The following is a 15,561-nucleotide window of genomic DNA, read 5'->3' as shown; positions in this document are numbered from 1 at the left end:
AATACACTTTTTACCTCTGTGATTATCTTCTATCTAAGCCTCTGCAAACTGCCCCCTTATTTCAGTTCTTTTGCCAGATAGGTATTTTAGCCAATCAGTCCTGGCTCCCTGGAACTTCACGTGCGTGAGCTCAATGTTATCTATATGACACACATGAACTAACATCCTCTTGTGGTGAAAAACTGTCAAAATGCCCTGAGAGAAGAGGTGGCCTTTAAGGGCTTAGAAATTAGCATATGAACCTCCTAGGTTTAGCTTTCAACTTAGAATACCAAGAGAATAAAGAAAATTGGTGATAAAAGTAAATTGGAAAATTGTTTACAATTACATGCCCTATCTGAATCATAAAAGTTTATTTTGGACTAGACTGTCCCTTTAATGTCAGGGTACCAGGAACCAGACAGAGACGTGTCTCTATAACTTTATAGCTGGTCCCTTGCCAAGGAGGAAAACACTTTGCATTGTTGGAGAGCTAACAAAGATAAATATTATCCCAGGCACCTCAACACCATCTGAGCGCCTCTTCTCTGCTGCAGGTAACATAGCCAGCCTCAGCCAAGAGCATGTGGCCATGTTAACATTTTTGTATTTCAATGTAAAGTTTCTGGAAGCATGAACGACAGAATGTTTTACACCTCTTTCTAGTTCTACCTTTTTTCAAACAGTCGTTTTGTTTTGCTTAATTATAGAAATTAGTTCTGCTCCTTAGAAATTGGACAAACAGTTGTGTTAATGTAAAGTTGTAGTTCGAAGTTTATATTTGTAACACTCAGTGGATTTTAATTTTAAATATATGGAAAAATGATTTTTTTTTTTAATCTGATAATTCCAAAAAATAATCGTCTGATCGATTATGAAAATAATCGTTATTTGCAGCCCTAATGCCAGGATCTGCAATAAACACCAGACTATTGTAAGACAGTTGTTCTAACTTGGGAGCCATACATATGGTCCATTGCTCTTCTAATTAACTTAAAGTGGTTTTGGAACTCCAAATATTTAGTCTGATAACAGACCAGAAGTAACTGATGTCATTTGTAAGAGTAACTACAGACAGAACATTAAGTCACGGAAGGTTCTACCTCTAGAAAGTGAATGTGCGAGTACAGCTCATTGTATAGATTGACAACTTGTGCCATCACAATAAATCTCATAGGAAAAAAAGTCTTATACATTTTTAATAAAATAAATACAATTGAAATGTAATGCAATTAGCCATTAAATCAATACAATCTAGTGCAGTTTTACAGGGTGTAAGACTAATTTTTTTTTTATATATATATATATATATATATATATATATATATATATATATATATATATATATATATATATATTTTTTGTATTTTTTTTTAAACACACTTATTTTTTTAAATTTGCTAGGGACAAACAATGAACAAGTCATTCTTGACTGTGTTTACTTCCCATAACCATCGGGTATACTCCTATTTAGTTAACACGAGCAATCACTGACTGATGTTATTGTAAGATTATATACACACAAACAGTCATTATTAAATCATTACCAAAGCCTAAATTTGCTTGAAATTTGTTTAATGTCTTATAAATTCATTTTATGATAAAATTATAGCAATAATATTTCTCTTTGTCAATTTGAAATCATAACAGTGGGTAAGTTGTTAAAATCTAACAGCAGATTTGATAGCTAGGATATAGTGATGGTTTCAGTCCCATAAAGTGTGTTCATCTATTGGTTATGACAGACTTTGACTACCCGAAAAGATAAATACTGATATTGCTGTTACAAATGAAATGAAGACTTGTAGACAAAAAGCTGGCAAAAATAAAAACGTTGTTGCTGCAATGCTGCTTGCATCTAATCCTTACCATAACCTAATCCTGAATGCATGACATTGCAAAAACAGAAATTATGCTTACCTGATAAATTACTTTCTCCAACGGTGTGTCCGGTCCACGGCGTCATCCTTACTTGTGGGATATTCTCTTCCCCAACAGGAAATGGCAAAGAGTCCCAGCAAAGCTGGTCACATGATCCCTCCTAGGCTCCGCCCACCCCAGTCATTCGACCGACGGACAGGAGGAAATATATATATATAGGAGAAACCATATGATACCGTGGTGACTGTAGTTAGAGAAAATAATTCATCAGACCTGATTAAAAAAACAGGGCGGGCCGTGGGCCGGACACACCCTTGGAGAAAGTAATTTATCAGGTAAGCATAAATTATGTTTTCTCCAACATTGGTGTGTCCGGTCCACGGCGTCATCCTTACTTGTGGGAACCAATACCAAAGCTTTAGGACACGGATGAAGGGAGGGAGCAAATCAGGTCACCTAAATGGAAGGCACCACGGCTTGCAAAACCTTTCTCCCAAAAATAGCCTCCGAAGAAGCCAAAGTATCAAATTTGTAAAATTTGGCAAAAGTGTGCAGTGAAGACCAAGTCGCTGCCTTACATATCTGGTCAACAGAAGCCTCGTTCTTGAAGGCCCATGTGGAAGCCACAGCCCTAGTGGAGTGAGCTGTGATTCTTTCAGGAGGCTGCCGTCCGGCAGTCTCATAAGCCAATCGGATAATGCTTTTAAGCCAAAAGGAAAGAGAGGTAGAAGTCGCTTTTTGACCTCTCCTTTTACCAGAATAAACAACAAACAAGGAAGATGTTTGTCTGAAATCTTTAGTAGCCTCTAAATAGAATTTTAGAGCACGGACTACGTCCAAATTGTGTAACAAACGTTCCTTCTTTGAAACTGGATTCTGACACAAAGAAGGTACAACTATCTCCTGGTTAATATTTTTGTTGGAAACAACTTTCGGAAGAAAACCAGGCTTAGTACGCAAAACCACCTTATCTGCATGGAACACCAGATAGGGTGGAGAACACTGCAGAGCAGATAACTCTGAAACTCTTCTAGCAGAAGAAATTGCAACCAAAAACAAAACTTTCCAAGATAGTAACTTAATATCTACGGAATGTAAGGGTTCAAACGGAACCCCTTGAAGAACTGAAAGAACTAGATTTAGACTCCAGGGAGGAGTCAAAGGTCTGTAAACAGGCTTGATCCTAACCAGAGCCTGAACAAATGCTTGAACATCTGCCAGTCTTTTGTGAAGTAAAACAGATAAAGCAGAGATCTGTCCCTTTAGAGAACTTGCAGATAATCCTTTCTCCAAACCTTCTTGTAGAAAGGATAGAATCTTAGGAATTTTTATCTTGTTCCATGGGAATCCTTTAGATTCACACCAACAGATATATTTTTTCCATATTTTATGGTAACTTTTTCTAGTTACAGGCTTTCTAGCCTGAATCAGAGTATCTATTACAGAATCTGAAAACCGACGCTTTGATAAAATCAAGCGTTCAATCTCCAAGCCGTCAGTTGGAGGGAAACCAGATTCGGATGTTTGAATGGACCCTGAACAAGAAGGTCCTGTCTCAAAGGTAGCTTCCATGGTGGAGCCGATGACATATTCACCAGGTCTGCATACCAAGTCCTGCGTGGCCACGCAGGAGCTATCAAGATCACCGAGGCCCTCTCCTGATTGATCCTGGCTACCAGCCTGGGGATGAGAGGAAACGGTGGGAATACATAAGCTAGGTTGAAGGTCCAAGGTGCTACTAGTGCATCTACTAGAGTCGCCTTGGGATCCCTGGATCTGGACCCGTAACAAGGAACCTTGAAGTTCTGACGAGACGCCATCAGATCCATGTCTGGAATGCCCCATAATTGAGTTATTTGGGCAAAGATTTCCGGATGGAGTTCCCACTCCCCCGGATGGAATGTCTGACGACTCAGAAAATCCGCTTCCCAATTTTCCACTCCTGGGATGTGGATCGCAGACAAGTGGCAGGAGTGATCCTCCGCCCATTGAATTATCTTGGTCACTTCTTTCATCGCCAGGGAACTCCTTGTTCCCCCCTGATGATTGATATATGCAACGGTCGTCATGTTGTCTGACTGAAACCTTATGAATTTGGCCTTTGCTAGTTGAGGCCAAGCTCTGAGAGCATTGAATATCGCTCTCAGTTCCAGAATGTTTATCGGGAGAAGAGACTCTTCCCGAGACCATAGACCCTGAGCTTTCAGGGATTCCCAGACCGCGCCCCAGCCCACTAGGCTGGCGTCGGTCGTGACAATGACCCATTCTGGTCTGCGGAAGCTCATTCCCTGTGACAGATTGTCCAGGGTCAGCCACCAACGGAGTGAATCTCTGGTCTTTTGATCTACTTGAATCGTCGGAGACAAGTCTGTATAAGCCCCATTCCACTGTCTGAGCATGCACAGTTGTAATGGTCTTAGATGAATTCGTGCAAAAGGAACTATGTCCATTGTTGCAACCATCAATCCTATTACTTCCATGCACTGCGCTATGGAAGGACGAGGAACAGAATGAAGTACTTGACAAGAGCTTAGAAGTTTTGATTTTCTGACCTCTGTCAGAAAAATCCTCATTTCTAAGGAATCTATTATTGTTCCCAAGAAGGGAACTCTTGTTGACGGGGACAGAGAACTTTTTTCTTTGTTCACCTTCCATCCGTGAGATCTGAGAAAGGCTAGGACGATGTCCGTATGAGCCTTTGCTTTTGACAGGGACGACGCTTGAATCAGGATGTCGTCCAAGTAAGGTACTACTGCAATGCCCCTTGGTCTTAGAACCGCTAGAAGGGACCCTAGTACCTTTGTGAAAATCCTTGGAGCAGTGGCTAATCCGAATGGAAGTGCCACAAACTGGTAATGCTTGTCCAGAAAAGCGAACCTTAGGAACTGATGATGTTCCTTGTGGATAGGAATATGTAGGTACGCATCCTTTAAATCCACGGTAGTCATAAATTGATTTTCCTGGATAGTAGGTAGGATCGTTCGAATAGTTTCCATTTTGAACGATGGTACCCTGAGAAATTTGTTTAGGATCTTTGGATCCAAAATTGGTCTGAATGTTCCCTCTTTTTTGGGAACTATGAACAGATTGGAATAAAATCCCATCCCTTGTTCTCTTATTGGAACTGGATGTATCACTCCCATCTTTAACAGGTCTTCTACACAATGTAAGAATGCCTGTCTCTTTATTTGGTTTGAAGATAATTGAGACCTGTGGAACCTTCCCCTTGGGGGTAGTTCCTTGAATTCCAGGAGATAACCTTGAGAAACTATTTCTAGCGCCCAAGGATCCTGAACATCTCTTGCCCAAGCCTGAGGAAAGAGAGAAAGTCTGCCCCCCACTAGATCCGGTCCCGGATCGGGGGCTATCCCTTCATGCTGTTTTGGTAGCAGTGGTAGGCTTCTTGGCCTGCTTACCCTTGTTCCAGCCTTGCATTGGTTTCCAGGCTGGTTTGGGTTGTGAAGTATTACCCTCTTGCTTAGAGGATACAGAATTAGAGGCTGGTCCGTTTCTGCGAAAGGGACGAAAATTAGGCTTATTTTTAGCCTTAAAAGACCTATCCTGTGGGAGGGCGTGGCCCTTTCCCCCAGTGATGTCTGAAATAATCTCTTTCAAATCAGGTCCAAATAATGTTTTACCTTTGAAAGGAATGTTAAGCAATTTTGTCTTGGAAGACACATCCGCTGACCAAGACTTTAGCCAAAGCGCTCTGCGCGCCACGATAGCAAACCCTGAATTTTTCGCCGCTAATCTAGCTAATTGCAAAGCGGCATCTAAAACAAAAGAGTTAGCCAATTTAAGTGCTTGAACTCTGTCCATAACCTCCTCATACGAAGATTCTTTACTGAGCAACTTTTCTAGTTCCTCGAACCAGAAACACGCTGCCGTAGTGACAGGAACAATGCATGAAATTGGTTGTAGAAGGTAACCTTGCTGTACAAAAATCTTTTTAAGCAAACCCTCTAATTTCTTATCCATAGGATCTTTGAAAGCACAACTATCTTCGATAGGAATAGTAGTGCGTTTGTTTAGAGTAGAAACCGCCCCCTCGACCTTGGGGACTGTCTGCCATAAGTCCTTTCTGGGGTCGACTATAGGAAATAATTTCTTAAATATAGGGGGGGGAACAAAAGGTATGCCGGGCCTTTCCCACTCTTTATTTACTATGTCCGCCACCCGCTTGGGTATAGGAAAAGCGTCGGGGGGCACCGGAACCTCTAGGAACTTGTCCATCTTACATAATTTCTCTGGAATGACCAAATTGTCACAATCATCCAGAGTAGATAACACCTCCTTAAGCAGTGCGCGGAGATGTTCTAATTTAAATTTAAATGTCACAACATCAGGTTCAGCTTGATGAGAAATTTTTCCTGAATCTGAGATTTCTCCATCAGACAAAACCTCCCTCATGGCCCCTTGAGATTGGTGTGAGGGTATGTCAGAACAGTTATCATCAGCGTCCTCTTGCTCTTCAGTGATTAAAACAGAGCAATCGCGCTTTCTCTGATAAGCAGGCATTTTGGATAAAAGATTTGCTATGGAGTTATCCATTACAGCCGTTAATTGTTGCATGGTAATAAGTATTGGCGCACTAGATGTACTAGGGGCCTCCTGTGTGGGCATAACTGGTGTAGACACAGTAGGGGATGATGTAGTATCATGTTTACTCCCCTCATTTGAGGAATCATCTAGGGCAATATCATTATCTGTGGCATTACTGACCTTACTTTGTTTGGACACTATGGCACAATTATCACATAAATTTAAATGGGGAGACACATTGGCTTTCATACATATAGAACATAGCTTATCTGATGGTACAGACTTGTTAAACAGGCTTAAATTTGTCAACAAAGCACAAAAAACGTTTTAAAATAAAACCGTTACTGTCACTTTAAATTTCAAACTGAAAACACTTTATTACTGAATATGTGAAAAAGTATGAAGGAATTGTTCAAAATTCACCAAAATTTCATCACAGTGTCTTAAAGCATTAAAAGTATTGCACACCAAATTTCAGAGCTTTAACCCTTAAATTAACGGAACCGGAGCCGTTTTCAAATTTAACCCCTATACAGTCCCAGCTATATGCTTTGCTGAGACCCAACCAAGCCCAGAGGGGAATACGATACCAAATGACGCCTTCTAGAAGCTTTTTTAGTGATTCTTAGATCCTCACACATGCATCTGCATGCCTTGCTCTCCAAAAACAACTGCGCAGTAATGGCGCGAAAATGAGGCTCAGTCTATAACTAGAAAGGCCCCCAGACTAAAAAAGGTGTCCAACACAGTGCCTGCCGTTTTTTAAACGTTCCCCAAGATTATAATGCCAATTATTAGCTAGAATCTGCATAATATGCCCCAATAAAGCAATCGTTTTAGCCCATAAAAATGTCTACCAGTTTTTAAGCCCTTTTTTAAGCCCTTTATTCTTTTATATTTGACTAAGAAAATGGCTTACCGGTCCCCATGAGGGGAAATGACAGCCTTCCAGCATTACATGGTCTTGTTAGAAATATGGCTAGTCATACCTTAAGCAGAAAGGTCTGCTAACTGTTTCCCCCAACTGAAGTTACTTCATCTCAATAGTCCTGTGTGGAAACAGCAATCGATTTTAGTTACTGTCTGCTAAAATCATCTTCCTCTTACAAACAGAAATCTTCATCCTTTTCTGTTTCAGAGTAAATAGTACATACCAGCACTATTTTAAAATAACAAACACTTGATAGAAGAATAAAAACTACATTTAAACACCAAAAAAACTCTTAACCATCTCCGTGGAGATGTTGCCTGTGCAACGGCAAAGTGAATGACTGGGGTGGGCGGAGCCTAGGAGGGATCATGTGACCAGCTTTGCTGGGACTCTTTGCCATTTCCTGTTGGGGAAGAGAATATCCCACAAGTAAGGATGACGCTGTGGACCGGACACACCAATGTTGGAGAAATCAACATTCAAAATCTTGCCAAAGGTTTTAACAAGGAACAAAGGGTTTACTAATGCCCATGGGATCAATAAAGCCAAAACAATAGTTGAGGGGTTGTTACTTTTTTTAAATGTTATACACCCAAGTCTGTGTATTACAGCAAAAACAAAGCAGATCTGGCTGTTAAAGGGACACTAAACCCAAGATTTTTATTTCATAATTCAGGTAGAGAATACAATTTTAAGCAAAATTCCAATTTACTTCTATTATCTAATTTGCTTAATTATTGAAATATCCTTTGACGAAGAAATAGCTATGCACAAGGGTGAGCCAATCACATGGGGAATCTTTGTGCAGCAACCAATCAGCAACTACTGGGCCTATCTAGATATGCTTTTCAGCAAAGGATATCAAGAGAATGAAGCAAATTAGATAATAGAAGTCAATTAGAAAGTTGTTTAAAATGGCATGCCCTTTCTAAATCATGAAAGAAAAAAAACATAATTTATGTAAGAACTTACCTGATAAATTCATTTATTTCATATTAGCAAGAGTCCATGAGCTAGTGACGTATGGGATATACATTCCTACCAGGAGGGGCAAAGTTTCCCAAACCTCAAAATGCCTATAAATACACCCCTCACCACACCCACAAATCAGTTTAACGCATAGCCAAGAAGTGGGGTGATAAGAAAAAAGTGCGAAAGCATAAAAAATAAGGAATTGGAATAATTGTGCTTTATACAAAAAAATCATAACCACCACAAAAAAGGGTGGGCCTCATGGACTCTTGCTAATATGAAAGAAATTAATTTATCAGGTAAATTCTTACATAAATTATGTTTTCTTTCATGTAATTAGCAAGAGTCCATGAGCTAGTGACGTATGGGATAATGAATACCCAAGATGTGGATCTTCCACGCAAGAGTCACTAGAGAGGGAGGGATAAAATAAAGACAGCCAATTCCGCTGAAAATAATCCACACCCAAAACAAAGTTTAAATCTTATAAAGAAAAAAACTGAAATTATAAGCAGAAGAATCAAACTGAAACAGCTGCCTGAAGTACTTTTCTACCAAAAACTGCTTCAGAAGAAGAAAACACATCAAAATGGTAGAATTTAGTAAAAGTATGCAAAGAAGACCAAGTTGCTGCTTTGCAAATCTGATCAACCGAAGCTTCATTCCTAAACGCCCAGGAAGTAGAAACTGACCTAGTAGAATGAGCTGTAATCCTTTGAGGCGGAGTTTTACCCGACTCGACATAAGCATGATGAATCAAAGACTTTAACCAAGACGCCAAAGAAATGGCAGAGGCCTTCTGACCTTTCCTAGAACCGGAAAAGATAACAAATAGACTAGAAGTCTTTCGGAATTTTTTAGTAGCTTCAACATAATATTTCAAAGCTCTAACTACATCCAAAGAATGCAACGATCTTTCCTTAGAATTCTTAGGATTAGGAAACAATGAAGGAACCACAATTTCTCTACTAATGTTGTTAGAATTCACAACCTTAGGTAAAAATTTAAAAGAAGTTCGCAACAACGCCTTATCCTGATGAAAAATCAGAAAAGGAGACTCACAAGAAAGAGTAGATAATTCAGAAACTCTTCTAGCAGAAGAGATGGCCAAAAGAAACAAAACTTTCCAAGAAAGTAATTTAATGTCCAGCGAATGCATAGGATCAAACGGAGGAGCTTGAAGAGCCCCCAGAACCAAATTCAAACTCCAAGGAGGAGAAATTGACTTAATAACAGGTTTTATACGAACCAAAGCTTGTACAAAACAATGAATATCAGGAAGATTAGCAATCTTTCTGTGAAAAAGAACAGAAACAGCAGAGATTTGTCCTTTCAAGGAACTTGCAGACAAACCTTTATCCAAACCATCCTGAAGAAACTGTAAAATTCTAGGAATTCTAAAAGAATGCCAAGAAAAATGATGAGAAAAACACCAAGAAATGTAAATCTTCCAGACTCGATAATATATTTTCCTAGATACAGATTTACGAGCCTGTAACATAGTATTAATCACAGAGTCAGAGAAACCTCTATGACTGAGAATCAAGCGTTCAATCTCCATACCTTCAAATTTAAGGATTTGAGATCCTGGTGGAAAAAAGGACCTTGCGATAGAAGGTCTGGTCTTAACGGAAGAGTCCACGGTTGGCAAGAGGCCATCCGGACAAGATCCGCATACCAAAACCTGTGAGGCCATGCTGGAGCCACCAGCAGAACAAACGAGCACTCCTTTAGAATCTTGGAAATTACTCTTGGAAGAAGAACTAGAGGCAGAAAGATATAGGCAGGATGATACTTCCAAGGAAGTGACAATGCATCCACTGCCTCCGCCTGAGGATCCCTGGATCTGGACAGATACCTGGGAAGCTTCTTGTTTAGATGAGAAGCCATCAGATCTATTTCTGGAAGTCCCAACATTTGAACAATCTGAAGAAATACCTCTGGGTGAAGAGACCATTCGCCCGGATGTAACGTTTGGCGACTGAGATAATCCGCTTTCCAATTGTCTATACCTGGGATATGAACCGCAGAAATTAGACAGGAGCTGGATTCCGCCCATATCAGCATTCGAGATACTTCTTTCATAGCCAGAGGACTGTGAGTCCCTTCCTGATGATTGACATATGCCACGGTTATAACATTGTCCGTCTGAAAACAAATGAACGACTCTCTCTTTAGAAGAGGCCATGACTGAAGAGCTCTGAAAATTGCACGGAGTTCCAAAATATTGATTGGTAATCTCACCTCCTGAGATTCCCAATCCCCTTGTGCTGTCAGAGACCCCCAAACAGCTCCCCAACCTGTCAGGCTCGCATCTGTTGAAATCACAGTCCAGGTCGGAAGAACAAAAGAAGCCCCCTGAACTAAACGATGGTGGTCTGTCCACCACGTCAAAGAGTGTCGTACAATCGGTTTTAAAGATATTGATATATCTTTGTATAATCTCTGCACCACTGGTTCAGCATACAGAGCTGAAGAGGTCGCATGTGAAAACGAGCAAAGGGGATCGCGTCCGATGCAGCAGTCATAAGACCTAGAATTTCCATGCATAAGGCTACCGAAGGGAATGATTGAGACTGAAGGTTTCGACAAGCTGAAACCAATTTTAGACGTCTCTTGTCTGTCAGAGACAGAGTCATGGACACTGAATCTATCTTGAAACCTAAAAAGGTTACCCTTGTCTGAAGAATCAATGAACTTTTTGGTAAATTGATCCTCCAACCATATTCTCGAAGAAACAATACAAGTCGATTCGTATGAGATTCTGCTAAATGTGAAGACTGAGCATTTAGCAGAATCTCAAGATATCGTCCAAATAAGGAAATACCACAATACCCTGTTCTCTGATTACAGACAGAAGGGCACCGAGAACCTTTGTAAAAATCCTTGGAGCTGTTGCTAGGCCAAACGGCAGAGCCACAAACTGGTAATGCTTGTCTAGGAAAGAGAATCTCAGAAACTGATAGTGATCTGGATGAATCGGAATATGCAGATATGCATCCTGTAAATCTATTGTGGACATATAATGCCCTTGCTGAACAAAAGGCAGAATAGTCCTTATAGTTACCATTTTGAATGTTGGTATCCTTACATAATGATTCAATATTTTTAAATCCAGAACTGGTCTGAAGGAATTCTTCTTTGGTACAATGAAGAGATTTGAGTAAAACCCCAGCCCCTGTTCCAGAACTGGAACTGGCATAATTACTCCAGCCAACTCTAGATCTGAAATACATTTCAGAAATGCTTGAGCCTTCACTGGATTTACTGGGACACGGGAAAGAAAAAATCTTCTTGCAGGAGGCCTTATCTTGAAGCCTATTCTGTACCCTTGTGAAACAATGTTCTGAATCCAAAGATTGTGAATCGAATTGATCCAAATTTCTTTGAAAAATCGTAATCTGCCCCCTACCAGCTGGGCTGGAATGAGGGCCGCACCTTCATGTTGACTTGGGAGCTGGCTTTGGCTTTCTAAAAGGCTTGGATTTATTCCAGACTGGAGATGGTTTCCAAACTGATACCGCTCCTGTAGGGGAAGGATCAGGCTTTTGTTCCTTATTGTGACAAAAGGAACGAAAACGATTAGTAGACCTAAATTTACCTTTAGATTTTTTATCCTGTGGTAAAAAAAGTTCCTTTCCCCCCAGTAACAGTTGAAATAATAGAATCCAACTGTGAACCAAATAATTTATTACCCTGGAAAGAAAGGGAAAGCAAAGTTGACTTAGAAGACATATCAGCATTCCAAGTTTTAAGCCATAAAGCTCTTCTAGCTAAAATAGCTAGAGACATATACCTGACATCAACCCTAATGATATCAAAGATGGCATCACAAATAAAATTTTTAGCATATTGAAGAAGATTATGCTATGAGAATTATGATCTGTTACTTGTTGCGCTAAAGCTTCTAACCAAAAAGTTGAAGCTGCAGCAACATCCGCTAAAGATATAGCAGGTCTAAGAAGATTACCTGAACATAAGTAAGCTTTTCTTAGAAAGGATTCAATTTTCCTATCTAAAGGATCCTTAAAGGAAGTACTATCTGCCGTAGGAATAGTAGTACGTTTAGCAAGAGTAGAGATAGCCCCATCAACCTTAGGGATTTTATCCCAAAACTCTAATCTGTCAGATGGCACAGGATATAATTGCTTAAAACGTTTAGAAGGAGTAAATGAATTACCCAAATTATTCCATTCCCTGGAAATTACTTCAGAAATAGCATCAGGGACAGGAAAAACTTCTGGAATAACTACAGGAGATTTAAAAACCTTATTTAAACGTTTAGATTTAGTATCAAGAGGACCAGAATCCTCTATTTCTAATGCAATTAAGACTTCTTTAAGTAAAGAACGAATAAATTCCATTTTGAATAAATATGAAGATTTATCAGCATCAACCTCTGAAACAGAATCCTCTGAACCAGAGGAATCATTATCAGAATCAGAATGATGATGTTCATTTAAAAATTCATCTGAAAAATGAGAAGTTTTAAAAGACCTTTTACGTTTACTAGAAGGAGGAATAACAGACATAGCCTTCTTGATGGATTTAGAAACAAAATCTCTTATGTTAACAGGAACACTCTGAGTATTAGATGTTGATGGAACAACAACAGGTAATGTAACATTACTAAAGGAAATATTATCTGCATTAACAAGTTTGTCATGACATTCATTACAAACAACAGCTGGAGGAACAGATACCACAAGTTTACAGCAAATACACTTAACTTTGGTAGATCCAGCATCAGGCAGCGATTTTCCAGAAGTATCTTCTGATTCAGGGTCAATCTGAGACATCTTGCAATATGTAATAGAAAAAACAACATATAAAGCAAAATTGATCAAATTCTTTAAATGACAGTTTCAGGAATGGGAACAAATGCCAGTGAACAAGCTTCTAGCAACCAGAAGCAAATTAACAATGAGACTTAAATAATGTGGAGACAATAATGACGCCCATATTTTTTAGCGCCAAAAAAAGACGTCCACATTATTTGGCGCCTAAATGCTTTTAGCGCCAAAAATGACGCCACATCCGGTAACGCCGACACTTTTGGCGCAAAAACGTCAAAAATGACGCAACTTCCGGTGACAAGTATGACGCCGGAAATAACAAAGAAAATTTTTTGCGCCAAAAAAGTCCGCGCCAAGAATGACGCAATAAAATTAAGCATTTTCAGCCCCCGCGAGCCTAACAGCCCACAGGGAAAAAAGTCAAATTTTAAGGTAAGAAAAAAATTGATTATTCAAATGCATTATCCCAAATAATGAAACTGACTGTCTGAAATAAGGAATATTGAACATCCTGAATCAAGGCAAATAAATGTTTAAACACAAATATTTAGAACTTTATATAAAAGTGCCCAACCCTAGCTTAGAGTGTCACAAAAATAAGACTTACTTACCCCAGGACACTCATCTACATGTAGTAGAAAGCCAAACCAGTACTGAAACGAGAATCAGTAGAGGTAATGGTATATATAAGAGTATATCGTCGATCTGAAAAGGGAGGTAAGAGATGAATCTCTACGACCGATAACAGAGAACCTATGATATAGACCCCGTAGAAGGAGATCATTGAATTCAAATAGGCAATACTCTCTTCACATCCCTCTGACATTCACTGCACGCTGAGAGGAAAACAGGGCTCCAACCTCCTGCAGAGCGCATATCAACGTAGAATCTAGCACAAACTTACTTCACCACCTCCACGGGAGGCAAAGTTTGTAAAACTGATTTGTGGGTGTGGTGAGGGGTGTATTTATAGGCATTTTGAGGTTTGGGAAACTTTGCCCCTCCTGGTAGGAATGTATATCCCATACGTCACTAGCTCATGGACTCTTGCTAATTACATGAAAGAAAAAATGGGTTTCATGTCCCTTTAAATCAGCATTCTTTGTATTTTCTAGAGACTACCTCAGTTCCATATACACCTACTGTGTAAGAATTCAAAGAAATACAACTATTACACCCTATGAGAATCAAGCAACTGTTGAGCCTGATGAGACTCAAGCAATTGTTGAGCCTGAATAATGAATAAAAACTAAAGGAAATTTTACCATTCCATCTGAAATGATTCCAAGGTTTTCATCATCCCCATTTTGATCAAAAAATTACGGACAAAATCATCCACCACTTCAGGTCTGTGAGCCACTGGTATTTGTGAGGTCTGCAAGGATGCAAGAACCTGGAAAACAATGAAATGTAATGAAATTTCTTGTTACTGGTGATATAAAAAGAACAATTCCTTTCGATGTTATACATTGCAATACATATTTAAAACAAAGAATTTGTTAATATTGCAAACCATAAAGGAACAATAATGCTATTTCCCTCCTTTCAAATGAATTCTTGCAAACATCATAAAGGGACGTAAGTACTACTTTGTTTTTTTTTTAATCCAAAGTATTTTAAAAGGCATTAGATTTTGTTTCGTTTTTAATGCATGTTCATGTTCTGAATAAAATCCTTTGTCTTCATGCTGGTTGGTGTAGGTTTGTCCTTGCACACCAGTCAACATTCTGTCCATAGAGCTTCCCTTTTTATGCAAAACAAGTTATTTTATTTCATGTTGTGCTGTATGCAGTAGACAAAACTGACTGTGTAACTAGATTAGAAACTACACTGAATTCTGATATCAGAGATAAGTGTCAGGAAAATGTATCAAGATTGCAGGCGAACAGGTTTGCAAGTAGAGAACCTGTCCTCCTGCAATCGCCACTTCTGATTCTGCAAGGTTTCCCCTGCTCAACCAATTGTGCAAGAGCAGGGCATGTAAAAGCCCCAAACCAGCGAGTGTCGGGGATTGATCACACCACATCTGAGGTGGCAGAGAGGCAAAACAAGCCGTTTCTGCAGGTTTCCTCATGTGAGTCTGTTCCTCATAGTCTCAAAAGCTGTGAATGTAGCTTTATAAATTTACCTTAAAGGGACTTGAAACCTAATTTTGTTCTTTCATGATTTAGAAAGAATAGGCAATTTTAAACAACTTTCCAGTTTACTTCTATCAACTAATTTGCTTAATTCTCTTGAAATCCTTTGTTGAAAAGCATATATAAATAGGCTTAGTAGCTGCTGATCCCCTAGATGCCCCGTGTGATTGTCTCACCTATGTGCATTGCTATTTATTCAACAAAGGATATCTGAAGAATGAAGCAAATTAAATAATAGAAGTATATTGGAATTTTGTTAAAAATTTTCTATCTGAATCACGAAAAAAATATTTTGGGTTTCATGTCCCTTTTTATGTATCCA

The 15,561-nt window shown here is 39.3% G+C and overlaps 1 protein-coding gene across 1 annotated transcript in view; it reads right to left on the bottom strand.

The window, feature by feature from the left end:
• The window catches only part of SPAG16 (sperm associated antigen 16), a 984,179-nt gene that overhangs the window by 776,945 nt on the left and 191,673 nt on the right, over positions 1–15,561 (bottom strand). Inside the window, exon 4 of the mRNA XM_053698804.1 lies at positions 14,367–14,494. Coding sequence (XP_053554779.1) covers positions 14,367–14,494 — 128 coding nt within the window. The remainder of the gene's footprint in view (positions 1–14,366; positions 14,495–15,561) is intronic.

Source organism: Bombina bombina, chromosome 1 (assembly GCF_027579735.1).
Source record: "Bombina bombina isolate aBomBom1 chromosome 1, aBomBom1.pri, whole genome shotgun sequence".
Taxonomy (NCBI): domain Eukaryota; kingdom Metazoa; phylum Chordata; class Amphibia; order Anura; family Bombinatoridae; genus Bombina; species Bombina bombina.
The sequence above is the reverse complement of the archived record's forward strand: the minus strand, read 5'-3'. Positions and strand labels throughout refer to the sequence as shown.